The sequence below is a fragment of the Euleptes europaea genome, chromosome 19, assembly GCF_029931775.1.
Source record: "Euleptes europaea isolate rEulEur1 chromosome 19, rEulEur1.hap1, whole genome shotgun sequence".
Classification (NCBI taxonomy): Eukaryota; Metazoa; Chordata; class Lepidosauria; order Squamata; family Sphaerodactylidae; genus Euleptes; species Euleptes europaea.
The window spans coordinates 29077946-29099604 of record NC_079330.1 but is presented as its reverse complement, the minus strand read 5'-3'; the positions used below and the strand labels follow the sequence as shown (position 1 = coordinate 29099604).

The 21659-nt window shown below is 48.0% G+C and overlaps 1 protein-coding gene across 1 annotated transcript in view; it reads left to right on the top strand.

Moving 5' to 3' along the window:
* TRPV1 (transient receptor potential cation channel subfamily V member 1) overlaps nucleotides 1-19742 on the top strand; it is a 31254-nt gene extending 11512 nt beyond the window's left edge. Inside the window, exons 5-16 of the mRNA XM_056864889.1 lie at nucleotides 44-342; nucleotides 2333-2509; nucleotides 4570-4734; nucleotides 5813-5908; nucleotides 6628-6698; nucleotides 9315-9480; nucleotides 10269-10335; nucleotides 12453-12775; nucleotides 14807-14934; nucleotides 15950-16065; nucleotides 17718-17847; nucleotides 19695-19742. Coding sequence (XP_056720867.1) covers nucleotides 44-342; nucleotides 2333-2509; nucleotides 4570-4734; nucleotides 5813-5908; nucleotides 6628-6698; nucleotides 9315-9480; nucleotides 10269-10335; nucleotides 12453-12775; nucleotides 14807-14934; nucleotides 15950-16065; nucleotides 17718-17847; nucleotides 19695-19707 — 1751 coding nt within the window. The 3' untranslated portion in view covers nucleotides 19708-19742. The remainder of the gene's footprint in view (nucleotides 1-43; nucleotides 343-2332; nucleotides 2510-4569; nucleotides 4735-5812; nucleotides 5909-6627; nucleotides 6699-9314; nucleotides 9481-10268; nucleotides 10336-12452; nucleotides 12776-14806; nucleotides 14935-15949; nucleotides 16066-17717; nucleotides 17848-19694) is intronic.
* The last annotated feature ends 1917 nt before the right edge of the window (nucleotides 19743-21659 follow it).

Genomic DNA, 21659 nt, shown 5'->3' with positions numbered 1-21659 from the left:
TGGAACACGTCCCTGTGTCACAGTCCTTCTTGTATGCCATCAGGCGAGCTTCCTCTCTCCTTGGCGGCCTGCACCAACCAACTCAACATAGTCAAATACCTTCTGGAGAATCCCTACCATCCAGCCAATATTGCTGCTCAGGATTCCATGGGCAATACAGTCCTGCATGCTCTGGTGGAGGTCGCTGATGACACGGAAGACAACACCAAGTTTGTCACCAAGATGTACAATGACATCCTCATCCTGGGAGCCAAGATGGACCCTACCCTCAAGTTGGAAGAGATCACCAACCGTCGAGGACTGGCCCCGTTGACCCTCGCGGCAAAGACTGGGAAGATACGGGTAAGCTTCTTTGGGCCCCTGCAGGGAGAAAGGTAGAGGTATAAATGAAGTAAATAAAACAATTTATCGGGGCCTGTCACAAAATTTGAAGTAGTAGAAGAAGAGTTGGTTTTTATATGCCAACTTTATCACTTAAAGGAGAATCAAACCGGCTTACAATCACCTTCCCTTTCCCTCCCCGCAACAGACACCTTGTGAGGTAGGTGCAGCTGAGAGAGCTCTAAAAGAACTGTGACTAGCCCAAGGTCACCCAGCTGGCTTCATGTGGAGGAGCGGGGAAACCAACCCGGTTCACCAGATTAGCGTCCACCGCTCATGTGGAGGAGTGAGGAATCAAACCCGGTTCTCTACATTAGAGTCCACTGCTCCAAACCACTGCTCTTAACCACTACACCAAGGCAGATTGTGAAGAGCTCCAGAAGGATCTCTCTAAATTGGAAGCTGAGCCCTGCATTTGGGAATATGGAACCAAGACAGTGAAGAGGTTGAACTAGTGAACTTTTTTAAAAAAAAGTTTCAGGCCTCTTATGCAGGGATGTTTCCCCGCAGTCACCCCCGCCGACTGCTTTGGGGTTCTTTTTGATTATATATGCCTTTCCTGCCTGTCAGAGGTTACCTCGCTCTCCCTGTGTGTTTTGCCTGCATTTTCCAGATTCTGGCTAAAATAGCATCTGGAAAACAGATTTTACAACTCTGCTGTTTCAACTTTGCCCTTTTGTGACTCAAGTCCGAGAAAAATTTCATGCCATTTTCCGGTTCCTCATAGTGAGTTTTCTTTGTTAAATTCATACAATTTTAATGTGATTTTTAGTCAGTAACTTACTGTAAAAATGACTCACAAGAGAGAAAGGAATTGGGAGGGGCTGTGGCTCAATGGCAGAGCCTCTGCTTGGCATGCAGAAGGTCCCAGGTTCAATTCCCAGCATCTCTAGTTCAAAGGACCAGGCAGTAGGTGATGTTTAAGACCTCTGCCTGAGACCCTGGAGAGCCACTGCCGGTCTGAGTAGGAAATACTGACTTTGATGGAATAAGGGTCTGATTCAATAGAAGGCAGCTTCATGTGTTCATGGGAGCAGGAGCAATGAAAATGGCTGACATGAAAAGGTTCAGAACTGCAGCCTATGAAAGGAGAAAGGGCCAACTGAGGCTCCCATCCTCGTTTTAATCTTTCACTTCAATCAATCAATTTTATTAATGTTTTAGTCACACCATGCACAGTATATAACCCATAACACCCAGAATTACATGAATAAAATTTTTAAAATGTTACAGCCATGTATATATGTGTTATTGCTGATTTAAACATTATAGTTCCCCTAAAATATTCTTTCTATGGCAACTTCAGAGCCTAATTTTCAACAAATTTCTTCCTTACCTTAGATGCTAACATGATTTTAAAAAGCCACGCTAAGCGTGATCTTAGAATTAACGTCTGCCATAAAAAATCTAATTTGGCCCTCAACGGTATCTAATACATCTGGGATATGCTGGGTTAATTTAAAACGAATGGAGTCATAAATTGGGCAACAAAACAAAATATGTGGGAGGTCCTCTATTGAACCCGTGGAACAGGGACATGGCCTTAGATTATGGGGGATTTTAAAAATATCTACCATGGGTATAAGCTGAAGGCATCGTTTGAAACGGTGCCGTTGTAAATGCCCACCGTAACCCTGGGTCCAAAAGCTCCGTCAAATAGTTTGAGAAGAGCTCATTCGATTTGAATAAAGGATACCATGGGGAGAACTTGGACTTTTGTATTAGGCACATATAATTATCATAAAGGATACCACGGGGAGAACTTGGACTTTTGTATTAGCACATATAATTGTGGATTAGCACATATATTTGCACATATAATTATCAGTTTCTTTATCAGCAGTCCATTTTCTGATATCTTTTGGTTCCCATGAGTTTTAGAGTTTTCCTTGCCGGGATTCAGCTTCGCTAACCCTCCACCTTGTCCTGCTTATCCTTCATCCGTGATTAGATCTTTGCCTACATTCTCAGACGAGAGATCAAAGAGCCTGAGTGTCGGCATCTGTCGCGGAAGTTCACCGAATGGGCTTATGGGCCAGTCCATTCCTCTCTCTATGACCTTTCTGGCATCGATACCTGCGAGAAAAATTCGGTGTTGGAGATCATTGCTTACAGCAGCGAGACACCGGTGGGTGTGAGTGACTCCCAACGCTTGGCTGCCAGTTAATCTGGGGGCCCCCATCCAAACTGTGAATAGGCGGCTGTGTGGCTCACAGCTAGGGTTGCCAGCTCCGCGTTGGGAAATACCTGGAGATTTTGGGGGTGGAGCCTGAGGAGGGCAGGGTTTGGGGAGGGACTTCAGTGCCATGGAGTCCAATTGTCAAAGTGGCCGTTTTCTCCAGGGGAACGGAGCTCTGTCGGCTAGAGATCAGTTGTAATAGCGGGAGATCTCCAGCTAGTACCTGGAGGTTGGAAACCCTACTCACAACTCATAGTCATAAGGACTGGGCTGCCCTTGCTCTAAAGCCCTGCATTTTCTTTCTGCCCTCTGTGCAGCGGGGGTCTTTGTTGGCTAGGGTTGCCAGCTCCAGGTTGGGAAATACCTGAAGATTTTGGAGTTGGAGCCTGAGGAGGGCGGGGTTTGAGGAGGGAAGGGATTTCAATGGGATATAATGCCATAGAGTCCACCTTCCAAAGCAGCCATTTCCTCCAGATGAACTGATCTATGTCACCTGGAGATCAGTTGTAATCCAAGGAGACCTCCAGCCACCACCTGGAGGTTGGCAATCCTATTGTTGGCTTCTGTGGGTCATCTGTAGGGTTGCCAGGTCCCTCTTCACCCCTGGCAGGAGGTTTTTGGGGTGGAGCTTGAGGAGTGTAGAGTTTGGGGAGGAGAGGGACTTCAATGCCACAGAGTCCAATTGCCAAAGCCGGCATTTTCTCCAGGGGAACTGAATTCTATCGCCTGGAGATCACTTTTAATAGCGGGAGATCTCCAGACACCACCTGGAGGTTGGCAACCCTACCACTCTGCCAGGGAAGCTTGCTGGGTGACCTTGGGCCAGTCATTCTCAGCCTAACCCACCTCACAAGGTCATTGTGAGGATAAAACAGAGGAGAAGAGAACAATGTAAACTGCTTTAGAACCCCATTGGGGAGAAAGGTGGGATATAAATAAATAAAATGAATCATTAAATCTTATAAAAACAACACACATGACTTGCTTAGCTCTTTGTGCGCCCAGAGTGAGCAGGCTTCCTGGGTTTTTGCCCCTCACATTGACGCCCCACCTCCCTCCCAAAGCAGCCCTCTGCTTTGCAAGCCCCGGGCCCCTCTTTTCCTTTTGGGAAAATCTGTGGACCTCTCTTAGGTCTAAGCTTATATGCGAGGGGCTTTTCCGCATTCTCTGTTTCCTCACGTTTATTTCTGTTTATTTGGGGGGGTGCGTTCAGTTCCACATGTGTTTTGCTCCTTCTAGTGCAGTGGTTTCCAAACGTTTTGGGCCACTGCCCCGTTGGATCCACAAACTCAACCCGAGCACCCCCTACCCTATCCAACAGCACAGTTGAAGGGGCCCACCTCTAGCTCCCCCCTGCTGCCCCCTTGCCTCTTAGTGCCCCCCTAGGTAACCCCACTGAGCCCCCCCAGGGGGTGGTACTGCCCACTTGGGGAACCCCGTCCCCTGCTCTAGTGGTAGATTCGACATCAAACCACTTTTATCTAGTGCAAAAAGCTGCTGTTTAAACCTGCAGGGGAATAGGCTGGATTTAATCTTCTGTCATATCGAATCTACCACTAGAGGAAGCAAAACACGTGTGGAATTGAAACCCCCTCCGCCCAAAAGAACAGGAACTTCGACACAAGGAAATTGAGAATGCAGAAAAGCCCAAGGTCGGCTGGACAACAGAACTTGCCTGTCTGAGTTTGCAGGCATCTCATTCGAACCGGGTAACTGCACGGCCACATTGGCATGCCAGCACAACCCCTGCTTGACTAAGCATTTGGATCTCTGGCATACAGATGTTGCACATGTAGCAGCTGAAAGCACCTTGTTCAAAGAAGGTGCCAGGCGCATGCAACAGCACACCAATCAGTTATCTCTGTCCCACCACATCACTTTTACAACAGACTGTAGACATACTGGGCCTGGGGTTTGTTAACTGATGATTCTCCAGGAAAGGCTGGTTTGTGGCTAGGGGAAGAGGTGGAAGGCATGCCTGCCAGTGCTTTCTCGCACCCTTCTTTCAGAATCGTCATGAGATGCTGCTGGTGGAACCGCTGAACCGGCTCCTACAGGACAAATGGGACCGCTTTGTGAAGCACCTTTTCTACTTCAACTTCTTCACCTACGCCGCGCACGTCATCATTCTCACGGTTGCTGCTTACTACAGACCGACCAAAAAAGGCGAGAAGGTAGCGGAACTTTTTCTCGTAGAGCTTGGTGTTGCCAGCTGGCAAAAAGCGGGAGGCTGGATGAGGCGGAGATCTGGTGAAATGGTGTTGCCAATTCCAGGTGTGTGGCCAGAAGCGATGTCACCGCGTCATGCAAGCCATAGAGATCAGAGAAATTCCTAGAGTGTTGCTCAGCATGGCAACGACACTTTGGGGTTCCTAGTCATGGATCTTTTCCGCACGCTCGACTTAACTCCTGATTTTCTCGGCAGTCAATCCACAAGCATTGAAATTGGTTTGAGCATGGTTCTTCTGCATATCTGCCCTCCCTGTACATTTTCACAGTTGGGGAGTCAGTTGATTTTCCTCCACACGTACCTTAAATGATGAGGATTTCCAAGGGAGGGTGCTGTCATAATTGGTGTCACTATTGGTGGCCTCACAGCACCCCCTTATTTTTTTAAACAGCCCTAAAATATCAGTACTGCAGTCCAAGCTCTGCTCACAACCTGAGTTTGATCCCGACAGAAGTTAGTTTCATGTAGCCGGCTCAAGGTTGACTCAGCCTTCCATCCTTCCGATGTCAGTAAAATGAGTACCCAGCTTTGCTGGGGGTAAAGGAAAGATGACTGGGGAAGGCACTGGCAAACCACCCCGTAAACAAAGTCTGCCTAGTAAACCCTAAATGCAGCTGGTAAACTTTCTTCTATCCACCCACTGTTGCACCTTGGAAACGCTTCACCTGTTGAATCGCTGCCTGTCTACTATGAAAGGCACAATAACGTTGCCCAGAAACAGCTCTGTGTCATAGCGCCTGGATTTACTGGCTGGTTTGTGTGTTCCTGAAGTCTTTTGCCTTCAACCAGTATGGTATCCTTAGGGCAGACACCAGTTTGTTTTGGGTTTTTAATGGATCACTGTTGCTTACAGTGCCCTATAAAGAATTGTGGCCTTTGATTATAGTACATAAATACATGTTACTGTAATAGTAAAATTACGATAGTAAATAGTAAAATAGTAAAATGCTTTAATGGGCCTTGGACTTCTGGGTTCTGTTCTGGGTTCCAGTTCTGTGACTTTTCAATTATGTCCTTTGCAGCCACCCTTTGCCATTAACCATACAACCGGCGAATATGTCCGAAGCACTGGAGAGATCCTAAGCGTTCTGGGAGGTGCCTATTTCTTTTTCAGAGGGGTAAGAACCATTGCCGGATTTCTCTTTTGCTCTCTGTGGATTTAACCTTCTTTCCAAAGCCAGTCTGTCTCCCTCTCCCTTTGTGGCCATTTATGCTTGGTTACTTAGCCTCTCAATCCATGCGGGACTGCTTTGGGGCTTCGTTTGGATTATTCATGATTTTTCCGGCCTCCAGAAGTCACTTCGCAGCTACTACGCACTTGTCCCACATTTCCAGGAACCTGCTTTATCACAAATTTAAATTTTGCCTCGAACCCAAAGCAAACCTAATTGAGGCAATTTCTGTGAATAGCCTTAACTTCGGGTTTCCCTTCCCCCGCCCATACTCACTTGTCCCTCCCTCATTCAACTCCTCCCTGATAAGCCATTTTGGTCAGTTTGGCAGCAAGTGTAATGGCGGGGTTGTGTGTCCCCCCCGCCCCCCGCCATGCCTCATAGGCTTCCTCGCAGGTCTCTCCGATCAGTTTCCACAGCAAGTCTTAAGATCTCGGTAAAGGTGCTGACTGTTTCCCTCCTTCGTTTCCATTAACTATTTTAGCATATATATTTTTTGCTAAAACAACACTTTAAAACAAACAAACAAAAATATCTTCGGGGCAAAAAGTCCCCATGCATACAATTTTGAGAATTCAGAAAATTGTGCATCTTCAGAGTGGCAAACACAGCGCAAAGTTCCCCTGCATAAATGGCCACTCTCTCTCTTTCCCTGCTCTTTGCAGATCAAGTATTTCCAGCAGCGACGCCCATCCCTGAAGGCCCTCATCACTGACAGCCACAGCGAAGTCCTGTTGTAAGTATCCCACACTTTTTCAGAACAATGAGCTTGAATGCATTCACACTGGAAAACCAGTGAAGTGTAATAGTTAAGAGCGTCGGACTAGTATCTGGGAGACCTGGGTTCGAATCCCCGCTCGTACCATGGAAGCTCGCTGGTTGACCTTGGCCAGTCACACACTCTCAGCCTAACCTACCTCACAGGTTTGTTGTGAGGATAAAATGGAGGAGAGGAGAATGATGCAAGCTGCTTTGAGTCCCCATTGGGGAGAAAAGCGGCATATAAATGAAAGAAATAAACAAACGACTGGCTGCTATCCTCATTATTGTATCTCATAGCAAAAGGGCTGCTGGCCCTAGGGTTGCCAACTCTGGGTTGGGAAATTCCTGGAGATATGAGGGAGGAGCCTGGAGAAGGCGGGGTTCAGAGGTATATTAAGGGACTTCAGAGGTATATTAAGGCCAAAGACTCCACCTTCCAATGCAGCCGTTTTCTCCAGGGGGATCGATCTTTGAGGTCTGGAGAGCAGTTGTGATTTAGGGAGATCTCTAGGCCTTACCTGGGGGCCGGCATCCTTACCTGCCTCCATGCCAATCGGGAAAGCAACACAACCAGGCCACCTGTAGGCCAGGAAGGTTCTCTACCTACTTGGCGGACTCGCCAAATATGCAGAACGTACGATTTTATCAGTTAACCAGAAGAAAAATGAAAAGAAACTCCAAATTAGCCTAATGTGGGCTGAGCATGCCTCAGGAGGCAGGGACTACTGAGAACAGCTGAGAGTCAGTTAAAGGGAAAGGGGAGGGAGTTGGCCTGCTGAAACCCTTAAGTGTTTCTAGAATCCTGCATAGGAAGATTTTGGGGTAGGGTTTTTTTCCTAATTATCCCACCCGTACACAATTCAGGTCCCTTTACTCGTGCTTAGCCTTGTATGACATTTTGAATGCTCTCAATATGCCACGTGTATTGTGTTGCTGTAGTCCCGACAAGAGCTCTGGAGGGCCACTCTTTTTACCCCTGTTCTGTAGCTGGGGACCGGGGATGAGACACTGAGGCTCACCTGATGCTAGGGTTGCCAACCTCCCGGTACTAATCCAAAAAACAAAGCACCTCCGTGCCAATACCGTGAGGTTTGGAAAACAGCACTGGAGAAATTTAGTACAAAGGTAACACAAGCTATATTGTGTTTCAAAAGACAATAGTAAACAAGCAAGGTGGAATACAAAGACAGTAACACATATACAAAATATACAGTCCATGTCTGATGCAGCCTTTGTGCAATGCAATCTTCTTAATATATATTTGTAGGAATATTCATTTAGAAAAGTCCATAAGGTGTGTATCTTATGGTGTGTACCTTATGGACTTTTCTAAATTAATATTCCTAAATATTCTAAATGAATATTTCTACAAATATATATTAAGAAGGTTGCATTGCACAAAGGCTGCATCAAACATGGACTGTATATTTTGTATATGTGTTACTGTCTTTGTATTCCACCTTGCTTGTTTACTATTGTCTTTTGAAACACAATATAGCTTGTGTTACCTTTGTACTAAACCTCCAGGTACTAGCTGGAGATACTCTATCAGCCCATTCTTAGTGGGAGCTAATTAAAAATTAAGTAAAAATTAAAAAATACAAAAATCTAACAATGATTATGAAGAAATGAACACAAACCTCCCAGGCTAATTTGAATTTTTCATGGGCTTTATCCTCGATAGTTGAGGCTGATGAAGCTATGCTTATGGTGAAAGCGCTATAAGTATCCGGAATAGCGTTTCCTCCTTTATTCTCCAATTTGGGGCAGCGAACCTTACATTTCAGACTTTGGGTTCACGTACCTTTACCACTGATTTGGACTTCATTAACTTCGTCCGTTTGGAGATAGCTATTGAGCTTGATGTTATGATGTTGATCACATTGTGGACAACTGTTGTATAGATTTTGTATATATTTTTGTTTCGCTTTGTGTCTTTGTGTCTTTGTGTCTTTGTGTTGCACTTTATGTAATTAACTGGAACATAGAATTTGATACTATTGAGCCTGCACTGTTTCTTTATTGCAACCTCCAGGTACTAGCTGGAGATCGCCTGCTGTTACAACTGATCTCCAGCCGACAGAGATCAGTTCCCCTGGAGAAAATGGCCGCTTTGGCAATTGGACTCTATGGCACTGAAGTCCCTCCCCCCTCCCCTACCCACCCTCCTCAGGCTCCACCCCAAAAACCTGGCAACCCTACCTCCGCCACCTGTGGCTGCCATTTTGTTGCCGCACCCACTATGCCGTGTCAGAAATCCAAATGTGCCTGCAGGCTCAAAAAAGTTAGGGGCCCCTGGTCAATGACATTCCCAAGTGGTCGCTGGTAACTCTAGGTTTCCCCTTCCCTTTCACACAGTTTCCTTTCCCCGTAGCAACTCTCTCAGGTTTAGTTCCCCGCAAAGGTGGTCTGAAAAAAGGGCAGAATCTCGCAGCAAAAAACAGAAGAGCAGCAAATGATGCTGTCTGCAAGGGAGTGGGGAAACCCCGATGCAGTTAACAAGCCGAGCTGCCTCAAAAACCCGCTTCGGAGAAGCCCACCATCCACCAATCTTTGATGACAAAGGGTGCCACCCTCGCTTCCTTTTCAGCTTCACCCACTCACTTCTCCTCCTGGGCGCTGCGCTGCTGTACTTCCTGGGTCAAGAGCTCTACGTGGCCTTCGTGGTCTTTGCCTTGGCGATGGGCTGGGCCAACCTGCTCTACTACACCCGTGGCTTCCAGCAGATGGGCATCTACTCGGTCATGCTTGAGAAGGTCAGTCCAGGCTGGAGCAGAAGTTGGCAGAGGCCCCAGCTGGTCATGCCGCTACTTTCTCTTGTGTCAGGGCTCCTGCGCCTTCTGGCCCTGCTCTGCCTCCATCAGCTGGTGCCGGCTTTCCAGGTTCTTGGGCAGAGAAGGGTCTCTAACCCTGAGCTAGCCTACATGAGATCTTTGGCGCTGAAACTAGGTTCACCTAGGTTCTAAGCATGGCCTGTCCCTCGGAGCTAGGGTTGCCAGCTCCAAGTTGGGAAATACCTGAAGATTTGGGGGATGGGGCCTGAGGAGGGGAGGAGCTTCAATGGGGTATAATGCCGTAGAATCCACCTTCCAAATAGGCTATTTTCTCCAGGTGAATTGATCTGTCACCTGGAGATCAGTTGTAATCCCAGGAGATCTCCAGTTACCCCCTGGAGGTTGGTAATCCTACACTGAACTATGCCCCCTTCAAAATGAACGCTTTACCCTGAGCCACACCACTGATCTTTGGTCCCACAGAAGCTCAATGAAGCCTTGGATTTTCCTAGCCTTGTGACCTGAGATTAAGATCATAGAGACTGGACATGCAGCTACCCAAAACCTATTCTCTCAGTGCTAAAGATGTTTTCCCAGGAACTCAAAAGCAGGTCACCAAGTGAGGAACTTCTTCTCTGAGCTAAATAAATATCCTGTCTTTGGAGGTTTGCTGTGCTTGCTATTCCAGTAGGCTGACTCTCCCGGCTCTCCGAAGACATGCAAGACATGCCCTTGTCCCAGAGGTGGCTAATGGTTTCTCTCCTCCACAGATGATGATGAGAGATCTTTTCCGTTTCATCGTGGTCTACCTTCTGTTCCACTTGGGGTTTTCAACAGGTACTTGAGTGGCTGACTGGGTGGGGAGAGGGTGGAGGCAAACCCTGAGGAGGTAGCTATTGGGTATATTTGGTTAACATAGCAGAGTTTTGCCCAGTCATGGAAGAATGATATTGAGTGCAGTAAATCAATCCTCCCAAGAAGTAAATTGCAAAAAGTAAAACTTACATGTATTCCCATTCTTGTTGCAGTTGATAGAAAGATATAAACCTAATCTAAAGAGTACATTTCCTTAGAACAAATGGCTAGCTATCCCAGTGTCACGTAAGTGCATGTATGAGATACATACAGGAGAGACCTGCAGAAACGTCTGTCTCCACTGCAGTCCATGTGGAAAGAGAGAGGAGGAGGGGTCAGAGGGCAGCTCCCAGGTTCAGAGATAACACTTATACACTTAGAATGATTTAAGTGTCCCCTGATGTCCAAGCCTGGCTTATTTCCGTGGAGATTTTCCTGGGCTGTCAAACCTTTGCAGCACTTGGCCTTCGTCTCCCTCTCTTGATTCAGGCATGGACTTTGCTGCATCATGTTTCTTTTCTCCTGCTTTTCAGCTGCTGCAGCAGCATGGATTATGGGGTTGGACTGATTCATGTGGGGTGCTCCCGAATGGGACCGGAGGGAAAGGGTGCCTGTAAAGGACCTTCCGGTCTCTTCCAGCCCAGTGGGTCTTTGCTTTGCAGCAGATCATACACCTGCAGCTGAAATGTCAGTCCGAAACGACTGGATTAGATGTTCCCTTTGCAACCCCGTGAACCTGGGGTCTTGTCGCGGGAGCTAGCAGATTAGTCAGAGTCCCAGGAAAAACCACCAGACGATCCTTGCTACATAAAACAGTGCTTGATTTATTTACAGTGTTCAGATTCACAGCAACCTCCAACACGGCTTCCATACACTAATATCTCCCACACATTGGTTACAGGGATATTCACATATATACATTTCCTTGCTACCAGCCACCAATCAGGTCAGTGCTGAGTCACTGCACCTCTTGCTGGACCTTGCATCAGCTTTGGTCTAAACTGGTTCAGGCTGGTTTCCTGAATTACATCAGTCAGGGACTTTCCAGGTACTCTCCATTTAGATGCCCAAGATCTAAATCCTGTCATTTCAGATACTGATATGTCAGCCTTGCTATTTTTGACAGGTCTAGAGACGGTTGCACTCTTTAGGATCTTTCCCTGTTTCAATTTCGGTTGCAAATGTAGTATTGAGGCCACACACAAAGGTCTGCTCAGTGTTACAGTCAAATTGTTACATGGGGGGTGGGATAGGGTTGTGAGCCTCCAGGCAACAGAGGTCAATCCCCCCTGGAGCAAATGGCTGCTTTGGAGGGGTGACTCCTGGGCATTATACCCTGCTGAGGTCCCTCCCCAAACACTGCCCTCCCCAGGCTCCGGCCCAAAATATTTATTTATTTATTGGATTTATATCCCACCCTCATTCCCAGCAAGCCAGGCTCAGAGCGGGTCACAACACAATATTAAAACATATGTTAAAACATACTTTAAAATCCATATTTCATATTTATAATAAAACAAGATGGCAATCTCGTGGCTTGGGGTGAGTAGAATGGAAGGATTGGGCAAGAATCGGGCTGGGGGAGCCGCCAACACCCATCTATGAGCTGGTCAGAGGGAGAAGGAAGCTAACCACCTCTCCATTGTGAGGGAAGTGGGACATTTGTTTTTGATGTCTGTGAGCCACTTTTTGGGTTGAAAAGCTGGGTAAAAAAAAATCACTAGCTAAATTTTGGCAGCGCCTTCTTGCTTATTTAGAAATTCCCCACAGGACTCGTTTGGTTATCTATCATATTTTCAACCTGCCTTTCCCCAAAAGAGCTCAGGACAACATAAAAGGTTTCCCTTCCTCCACTTCACCCTCGCAACAACCCTGTGAGGTAGGCAAGGTTGAGAGAGAGTGGGTACAGGTCAAGGTGAGTTTCAAGGCCAACCGGTGATTTGAACTTCGATCTCATCAGAATTAGCCTTTCAGGCCACCGCCTCCCACTGGCTCTCAGCCTGTGATTCAAGACAACTCCTCTCTGTCCACAAAGTCCCTTTGGCTTTTCTGCATTTCTTTCTCATGATCCCCCATGGTGCTCTTCTGCTTTGCCCTAGCTGTGGTGACCCTCATAGAGGACGGTGAAGAGGGGCAGGAGTCGAACCAGAGCCACGGAGTCCACCCGTGCCAGGCCAAGCGCCCTCGCACCTCTGCAGCCTACAACAACCTGTACTACACCTGCTTGGAGCTCTTCAAGTTCACTATTGGGATGGGTGACTTGGAATTCACGGAGAATTATCGCTTCAAGTCCGTCTTCGTCATCCTGCTGGTGATCTACGTCATCCTCACCTATATCCTCCTCCTGAACATGCTCATCGCCCTGATGGGAGAAACCGTCAACAAGATTGCGCAGGAAAGCAAAAGTATCTGGAAGCTCCAGGTTGGTTTGCGTCGGTGATTTTCAGACTGGACTCTGGGGGTTCTGGGCTTCCCTAGAAGCTTTTCTGGGTTTCCTCAATATGATGAGAGGACCGAGTGCTGTATAGCGCTTAGAGCAGCCGTGGTAGAGGTGCCAACCTCCAGGTACTACCTGGAGGTTGGCAACCCTAGGACTGATGTTCCCCCAAATTGTTAGAGTCTAAAGTCTGCCCTCAAGAGCAGCTGAGTGGGAGAAAAAGAAGACATCTGGATCTCTGCTTCTCCAAGTTTGATGCTGACTCTTCCTGTTTACCTAGCTGGCAGAAAACTTTGGAAAATGGAAAGAGCCTGCATCAACGGAGAGCCCTTCAAAGCAGGCGGAGACCCAGATGTGGTTCTCAGGTCAAAAACTTTGCCCGTTCTTGACATAGGGTGTTGTGCTAGAATAGGTTCAATCCACACTCCACCATGAAGCTAGGCTTGCCAGATTGCTTGGATTGGCAGGCAACTATAGTTCCTCTAAAATATTCTTGCTGTGGCATCTTTGGTGCCTAATTTTCAACAGATTTCTTCCTTACCACCTTTAAATTTGGGGGGCAGGGGAGATGTTTGTCTGTCTCTAGCCAGAGTGATTGCAAAGATGTCCTTTGTAAACTTGAGAGCTGTGGCTTATGAAGCTTGGGGGGTCCCAAGTGCAGGACCACCTGTGACCATGGGGCGGTGCTGGAGCACCAGGTCCCCACCTCCCCCGAATCACAGAAATGGGACAAATCACGCACCGTTTGAACGATGTTGCCTGCCACCCATTGCCCAAGTGGCGACAGTCCCAGAGGCAGTGCTACAAGGTTTGGTTTTTTTAGGTGGGAGGACGATAAAGACCTTGTGGTCACCCCCCACCAACGGCTTTAGGGCTTCCTTTTGATTATGCATGCCTTTCCCCCCCATCAGAGGTCGCCTCGCTCTCCCCGAGTGTTTTGCCCATGTTTTCCAGATGCTGTTTTAGCCAGAATCTGGAAAATGCGGGCAAAACGCACAGGGAGAATGAGGTGACCATGCCTTTTCCACCCATCGGAGGTCACCTTGCTCTCTCTGCGTATTTTGCCCGTGTTTTCCAGATGCTGTTTGAGCCAGAATCTGGAAAATGTGGGCAAAGTGCAGGAGGAGAGCGAGGCAACCCCTGACAGGTGGAAAAGGCATGCATAATCCAAAGGAAGCCCCGAAGCAGTCGGCAGGGGTGACTGCGTGGAAACGTCCCTGCATAAAAGGCCCTTGAGAGAACACTTGCATTCACAGCGATCAGATTAGCCAAGCTCATGCCAATATCTATCTGCCCATCTATTTCCAGAGCTGCGCAAATGAACGTGATTTTCATCAGGTCAGGGACGGAATTTAGCTCACCTTCCAGGGGCACAAATAGGACTCTCTTTGCCACGAAAAGACCGGTTTGCCCTGTTCTGTTTCCTTTTGCTTTCCCTCTATTGTTGTTGCGCACCTTTTAATTTTGCCCATGTTTGTAGCTGCCGTTTCTTTCATGCTACGTGTGCACCACAGAAACATTCCATGCCATTTATATGCAAGGATATGGCCAAAAATTTTGTACATTTTAATGGTGGGGCAAAAATAAAAACTCACCCAAGGCAAAAAGGAAGGGGGTTTCAAGTCAGAGCAGCAGAGCTGCAAAATCCAGTTGCCTCTCTCCTGGGTAGGGTTGCCAACCTCCAGGTACTAGGAGAAGCTCTCATGCTATTGCAACTGATCTCCAGCTGATAGAGATCAGTTCACCTGGAGAAAATGGCCGCTTTGGCAATTGGACTCTGTGGCATTGAAGTCCCTCCCCTCCCCAACCCCGCCCTCCTCAGGCTCCACCCCAAAAACCTCCCGCTGGTGGCGAAGAGGGACCTGGCAACCCTACTCCTGGAGCTGGGATTAGTATACACAGCTGTCTGCTTCTACAGATGGAGGGTGTACAGTTTCCCTTGTACAACCTTCAAACGAGACACCTGAAACGCCGACTTTTCCCTTTTGCTCTCTCTCTGCTCGTTTCTGCATGCAGCGAGCCATTACCATCCTGAACATTGAAAACAGCTACTGGAACTGCATCGTCAACCCCTTCCGATCTGGGAAGCGAGTTTTGGTGGGGATCACCCCTGATGGCAAAGACGATTACAGGTGGTGCTTCAGGTAATCTCTACTGTCTCGGTCACTGGGGTGGCGAGAATATGGGGGGGACAGAGTTCTTCTATGCCCCCCCCATCTTCCTGTCCATCACTGAAGCCCTTGCCGAGGGACTGAGCAGGGGGAGGGGAGTGGTCCGAGCCTGCCTTTCCCAGCCTGTCCTGCTCCTTCTCGGCCCAAACCAAACACAGGCTCCAGGTCTACTCTTCCCAAGCCAGCGTGGTGTAGTGTTTAAGAGCGGCGGACTCTAATCTGGAGAACCGAGTTTGATTCCCCACTCATCCACCTGAAGCCTGCTGGGTGACCTTGGGCCAGTCACAGTTTTCTCTGAACTCTCTCAGCCCCACCTATTTCACAAGGGGTCTGTTGTGGGGAGGGGAAGGGAAAGAGATTGTAAGACGGTTTGATTCTCCTTAAAAAGGTAGAGAAAGTCAGCATATAAAAACTAACTCTTCTTCTTCTACTACTACTACTACTACTACTACTACTACTACTACTACTACTACTACACTTAAGGAAACCTCAGGGGGGATAATCTTGCCTCCTGACTTTGGTGGCCATTTGTGTAACTCCACCTGTTCCTCCTAGGGTTGCCATGACCCTCCAGCCACTGGTAGGGGATGGGGGGGGGGTAGGGTGGCCAGATCCAGGTTGGGAAAGTCCTGGAGATTTGGGGGTGGAGCCTGGGGAGGACAGGGACCCCAGTGAGATGAAATGTCATACCGTCTACCCTCCAAAGCATCCATTTTCTCCAGAGGACCTGATTTCCAGGAAATCTCCAGCTCCCATCTGGGGGCTGGCATCCCTTTCCTCATCCTGTGTTGGTCACATGAGAGTGTGATGGGTGGTGGGAAACCAGTTGTTCTACAGGGAAAGATGCCCCTCTCTCTCAGTTTCCATCCTGCCACAGAGAGGGCCATCTTATTTCTGGAACTTGCCGAGTTTTGGGCTGGGACAAGGGGTTGACTTCCTGTGATGGCAGCCGCCAGAGATATGGCATCTTTGACTTTCTCCTTTGCAGGGTGGATGAGGTGAATTGGTCCACGTGGAACACCAACCTGGGTATCAACGAAGACCCCGGCGGATACAGCGAGGAGCTGAAACGCAACCTCAGCTTTACTTTCAAGTATGGCAGAGGTGAGGAAGCAGGAAACGTTAGAGGAGCTGGTCCTTGTCATCCTCCTGGGGCAGGAAGGGCCTTTCTGTGCCTTGTTTGGTAGGGGAAACGATGCACAGATGTTGCCCAGCTCTTGTGGAGAATCCAGAATTCTTCCCTTATGGGCAAAATGCATTTCCCCAACACTCAATTCATAATATTTTTTTAAACTACAAACTGTAATTCACACTCACACACACACATAGCGTCATGTATTGCTGGCATGACCCCTGTGAGGTCTACAGGTCTGTGAGTGTTCTGCCCTCCTACTGGCCAATACCAGTGACCCCACCAGGGACAAGTAACTCAAGTCTTCCATCCCATTTTGTAATTTGATTTTACATTAGTTTTAACTTCTGGAATCAAAGTCCAGCCACAAGTGGTCCCCTTGACCAAACCTGGTCCTCTGAGCGATGCTATCTGTAGGGTTGCCAACCTCCAGGTACTAGCTGGACATCTCCTGTTATTACAACTGATCTCCAGCCGATAGAGATCAGTTCCCCTGGAGAAAATGGCCGATTTGGCAATTGGACTCTATGGCATTGAAGTCCTTCCCCTCCCCGAACCCCGCCCTCCTCAGGCTCCGCCCCAAAAACCTCCCACCAGTGGCGAAAAGGGACCTGGCAACCCTAGCTATCTGCCCCCTCCCACCCAGTTCTCCAGGAGTGGGAAGGGGTGTGGCCAAGCAGTGTCTGTGACCATGAGAGTTGTCTTCCAGTCATTTTGGCAGTGGCCCATCCTCCCTTGCCCAAGTGGCCCAAAGGAGCTTCTGACCAGGTCTTCAAGAGCCTGAACGCATCTGTGTAACTCCAGGGCTGGCCATGTCAAAATGACTTTTACTTTGGATTATAGCAACTGCCATTAGCTCTGCAACAAGGTGTTTCCCCTCAAAAAAACTATACGGCCTTTGATGCAGGGACGTTTCCCCGTAGGAGATGCTCACAATGGCAGCTCCCCATCCTTGTCCTGGCCTCTGTAGTTTGCACCAGACAATGTTCCTAAACTGTCTTCAAGGGCAGCCCCATGGAGAATGTTACGGTAATCCACCTGGCTATTACCAAGGCATGTGTGACTATGATCAGGTATGGTTTCTTTGCAATTGGTATCTCTGCTCATCCAGAGGCAAGAATGGCCTTTTATGCAGGGACATTGCCCTGCGGTCACCCCCGCCAACTGCTTCGGGGCTTCCTTTTGATTATGCATGTCTTTTCTGACCGTCAGAGGTCAGCCTACTCTCCCTGTATGTTTTGCCCGCATTTTCCAGATTCTGGCTAAAACAGCACCCAGAAAACACGGGCAAAATGTGTGGGGAGAGCAAGGCGACCGCTGATGGTCAGGAAAGGCCTGCATAATCAAAAGGAAGCCCCGAAGCAGTCGGCGGGGGTGACCACGGGGAAACGTCCCTGCTTAAAAGGCCTACTTTACCTGCAAGACCTTATCCTTGCACCTTACGAAACACAGTTTTGTGGGCGCATGCCAATCTGTAGTTGCCACGCCGGAAAAGGTTGTGTGAATCAACTGTTACTTGAACCACAGATATTGCTATCATTTTTCCTAAGGAAAACTGTGAGGGGTGGGCGGGGTGTTGGGGCAGGAGAACAGAAGCAGTTTTAAAAGCCAGTTTTAATCTAAGTTTCAGGGAAAAACTGGAAGACTTTGGTTCCAATGCTGAGGGATGGCAAGCGAGAAGGCTCGCTCAAACCCATTTCGGAAGACGATTTGGATTCAGAAGACCAAAGAGCCCGGAAGAAATCTCTCCCAAAGTTTGTATTGTTTTGCACCTCTCTGCTTAGTTGTAAAAGAACGATCCGCAAAGATGTACTGACAGTAGGCTGAGAAGGCTAAAATGCACCTTTGGATTGCTAGAAGGGCATAGGCTTAAAGGATAGTCCGAAAGGATCGCCTGCTTCAAGTTCTTCTGCTGAGGGCGTTCTCTATGTGTTCCCAGCCTCAGAGGAGCGATGGGCAGCTATTATAAAGAGAGGGCCTTTTTGGTGGTGGCTCTTTCTCTTCCCCAACAGAGTTCAAGGCTGCCGAAAGCTACCAGAGGCACCTAGACAGATTCCCTCTGGCCTCTCCACACTCAAACATTGAATGGAAACACACCATATAACTTCTTCAGCTGCATGGCCCCCAGGGTGACCATGCCTCCCAAGAATCGTGTCTCCCTAGTCCCTGTCTTGGAGGCCCCATAGATTGTCCTGTACCTGGTCTAGCAAGTTTTAGGGGGTTAGGTAAAGGTCCCCTGTGCAAGCACCTGGTCATTCCTGACCCATGGGGTGACGTCACATCCTGACGTTTCCAAGGCAGACTTTGTTTGTGGGGTGGTTTGCCAGTGCCTTCCCCAGTCATCTTCCCTTTACCCCCAGCAAGCTGGGTCCTCATTTGACCGACCTTGGAAGGATGGAAGGCTGAGTCGACCTTGAGCCGGCTACCTGAAACCAACTTCTGTCGGGATCGAACTCAGGTCGTGAGCAGAGCTTTTGACTGCAGTACTGCAGCTTAACACTCAGCGCCACGGGGCTCCTTTTAGGGGGTTACCGCACTCGTATTCCCAGCGATGTATTAAGAGTTTGAAAACGTTTTAAAAAATACTGTTCGCACTTTCTATGTATTCCCACCGATTTATTAAGAGTTTGAAAATGTTATAAAAAATACTGTTCGCACCTTGTTTGGCCCCTTTAGCTGTGAAGACGTTTTCCAACCATTTATAAGCCGTAGTATCCAAAAACTCTTTTAAAGCGATGTTTTTTATAACATTTTCAAACTCAATACATCGCTGGGAATACAAAGTGCGGTAACCCCCTTAGATGGCAAAGTAAACGAAATTCCCTCCCCCAGACTTTTAGCTGATGGAAGGGATGTGCGTTTCTGGTCCAAATAAAGGTAAAGGTAAAGTTAGTCCCCTGTGGAAGCACCGGGTCATTCCTGACCCATGGGGTGATGTCACATCCCAACATTTACCAGGCAGACTTTGTTTACAGGGTGGTTTGCCAGTGCCTTCCCCCGTTGTCTACACTTTACCCCCAGCAAGCTGGGTACTCCTTTTACCAGCCTCAGAAGGATGGAAGGCTAAGTCAACAACGAGGTGGCTACCTGAAACCGACTTCCGTCGGGATCAAACTCAGTTCATGAGCAGAGCTTTTGACTGCACTACTGCAGCTTACCACTCTGTGCCACGGGGCTGTACATATCAGTCATGGAGCAGATCCTACCCTGCACACTAGCTGTATCCATGAGTGGTGACCCTTCTCTTTTCTTCCCCTTTCTGGCGGGGTAAAGTGCTAGCACCTGACTCCATACTTCGGCCCACACAAATTCAGGACATCATACCAAGGTTCCCTGCAAAATACCCGCCTTCCTGGCTCAATGACCAGCAGAACGCTTCTGTGCCATACATGCACTGTGCTTACATTTATTTAACCCCCCCCCCAAAAAAAAACACCAAATGCAGAATAGGGGATCATTGGGTTTCCAATGTGTCTCCCATCCAGGTAATAAACAGCTCAGCTTTAGAGATAAAAAGTAGGAAGCCGAGAGCTTTATCTGTTTCTGATCCTTTCTGGAAATACAGTATGGATCTAATTGTGAATTTTTGTCTCGTTTACAGCCCAATCTTATGACAGTTGAATCCCTGGCCTGTGGTTCTTCCACCCCTCCCTTTAGACCTTGGATGGTTTGAGGGATACTCAGCAGAATTCTGGACACCTCTGTACGTTCCGGCAAAACATGTTTCTGAAGTTAACCATCTCTTATTGAGAGCTGTGTTGCTACTTCCAACCCCCACCCATTCACGCTTTTCGTTGATAATCTGTTGTCAGTTTACCTCTGGTATTAAGTTAATCTATATCTCATTTTTTCAGTTCACTAGCAAAGCATACCAGGTCCTCTCTGACATCCTGTGCCCCAAATTATGTTTTAAAGCATCAGCAAAAATTATTGTTGTTGTTGTTGTTTATGATGATGATGATATAAGCACATTACAACAGTTGACCCGAGAACTCATAAGAATCTATTGCAGAAAGATTTTGAGTGAAAACTTGAGGGGTGCAAATGGGCCCTTTTTGGTTTCTCGTTGTTTCTGGATGCTATGACCTGTTCCTTCTGCCCATTTTTGCTAACTGCCCCTTCCCCCGTTTCTTTGTTTCATTTCTACCATTTATACACTATTGCTCAATAATGATGTAAATTTACCGGGAAAGACTTGGTATGATGAGACAGAGAGTGATGTGAAAATAACGGCCCTCTATGCAGGGACATTTTCCCGTGGTCCCTCACCGAATGCCTCGGGGCTTCCTTTTGATCATACATGCTTTTTCTGACCATCGGAGGACGCCTCGCTCTCCCCGCGCATTTCCATGTGTTTTGCCTGCTTGTTCCAGATCTTGGCTAAAACAGCATCCAGAAAACAAGGGTGAAACGTGCGGAAACGCAGGGGGAGAGCAAGGCGACCCCTGACAGTCGGGAAAGGCACGCAGAATCAAAAGGAAGCCCCGAAGCAGTCGGCAGGGTGACCGCAAGGGAAACAGATCTGCATAAAAGGCCAAATCAATTCCATTTGCTGAAAGAAGAAACCAAGCCAAAATGGAGCTTTTCAAGTCAAAAGGATGGAGTTGGGCAATTTGGTAGCTTCCCTGTCTCTGCAGCCCAAGAAATGGCGACTCTGAACAGCAGCCTGCTTGCCCATTTTCAACCCCACCCTGCCACGTGGGACCTACTTATAAAATAAAATGTTTACAGCTCCTCTGCCTGGTCTCTTCTTTCCTCTGTCTTTCCCTCTTTTTTTCCATTCCCTTTTCTTAAACAGTTAAAACTAGGGCTGTCAAAAAAAAAAAAATTCGGTACAGTTCGGATTCGGCCGAATTTGGCCCTTGTGGGTTCGGTAGGTGCCGAAGTCCGAACTCCCCCACTTCGGATCCGTTCAATTCGGCGGGAATTCAAAGTTCGGGAAAAAAATTCGGCCGAATAAAGCCATTAAAAACACAACCGCGCCTTTCCGCGGCTCGGGGGGGGGCATTTTTGGGCTTAGAGGTCCCAAACTTTCAGCAGAGCTTCAAAGGACGTATATTGAAAGACTCCCCAAGTTTTGTAAAGATTGGGTCAGGGGGGGCTGAGATATGGGCCCTGAAAGGGGTCCCCCCCACCCTTAATGTGGATCTCTCCGCAGAGCTTGCCGCCCACTCACAAAGCTCCCGGCCGACAAACAGCTGATGAGAGCAAGGGCGGGGCAGGTGCTAAGAACTTTGCAAAGCAACACAACTGCAGAGCAACCCCTTTGCAAATATGCAAAGGGCGGGGCAGGTGTGAAGAATTTTGCAAAACAATACAACTGCAAAGCAACACAAGCACGCAATGCAAAACCTTTGCAACAGTGCATAGCAACACCTGACACCTGGGAGTTTGCATACCATGGAAAGGGACAGAGGCAGCTAGCTATGCATAATGAGCAGGAGGGGGTGGAATGTCTCCTTTTGCATTGGACTTGGGACCAGGCAGATGCATTCTTTAAGTCACCATTTGAAAACCAGTTTTGAGCAAGCATCAATAACCTAACTGATCTTATGAATGAGGAAAA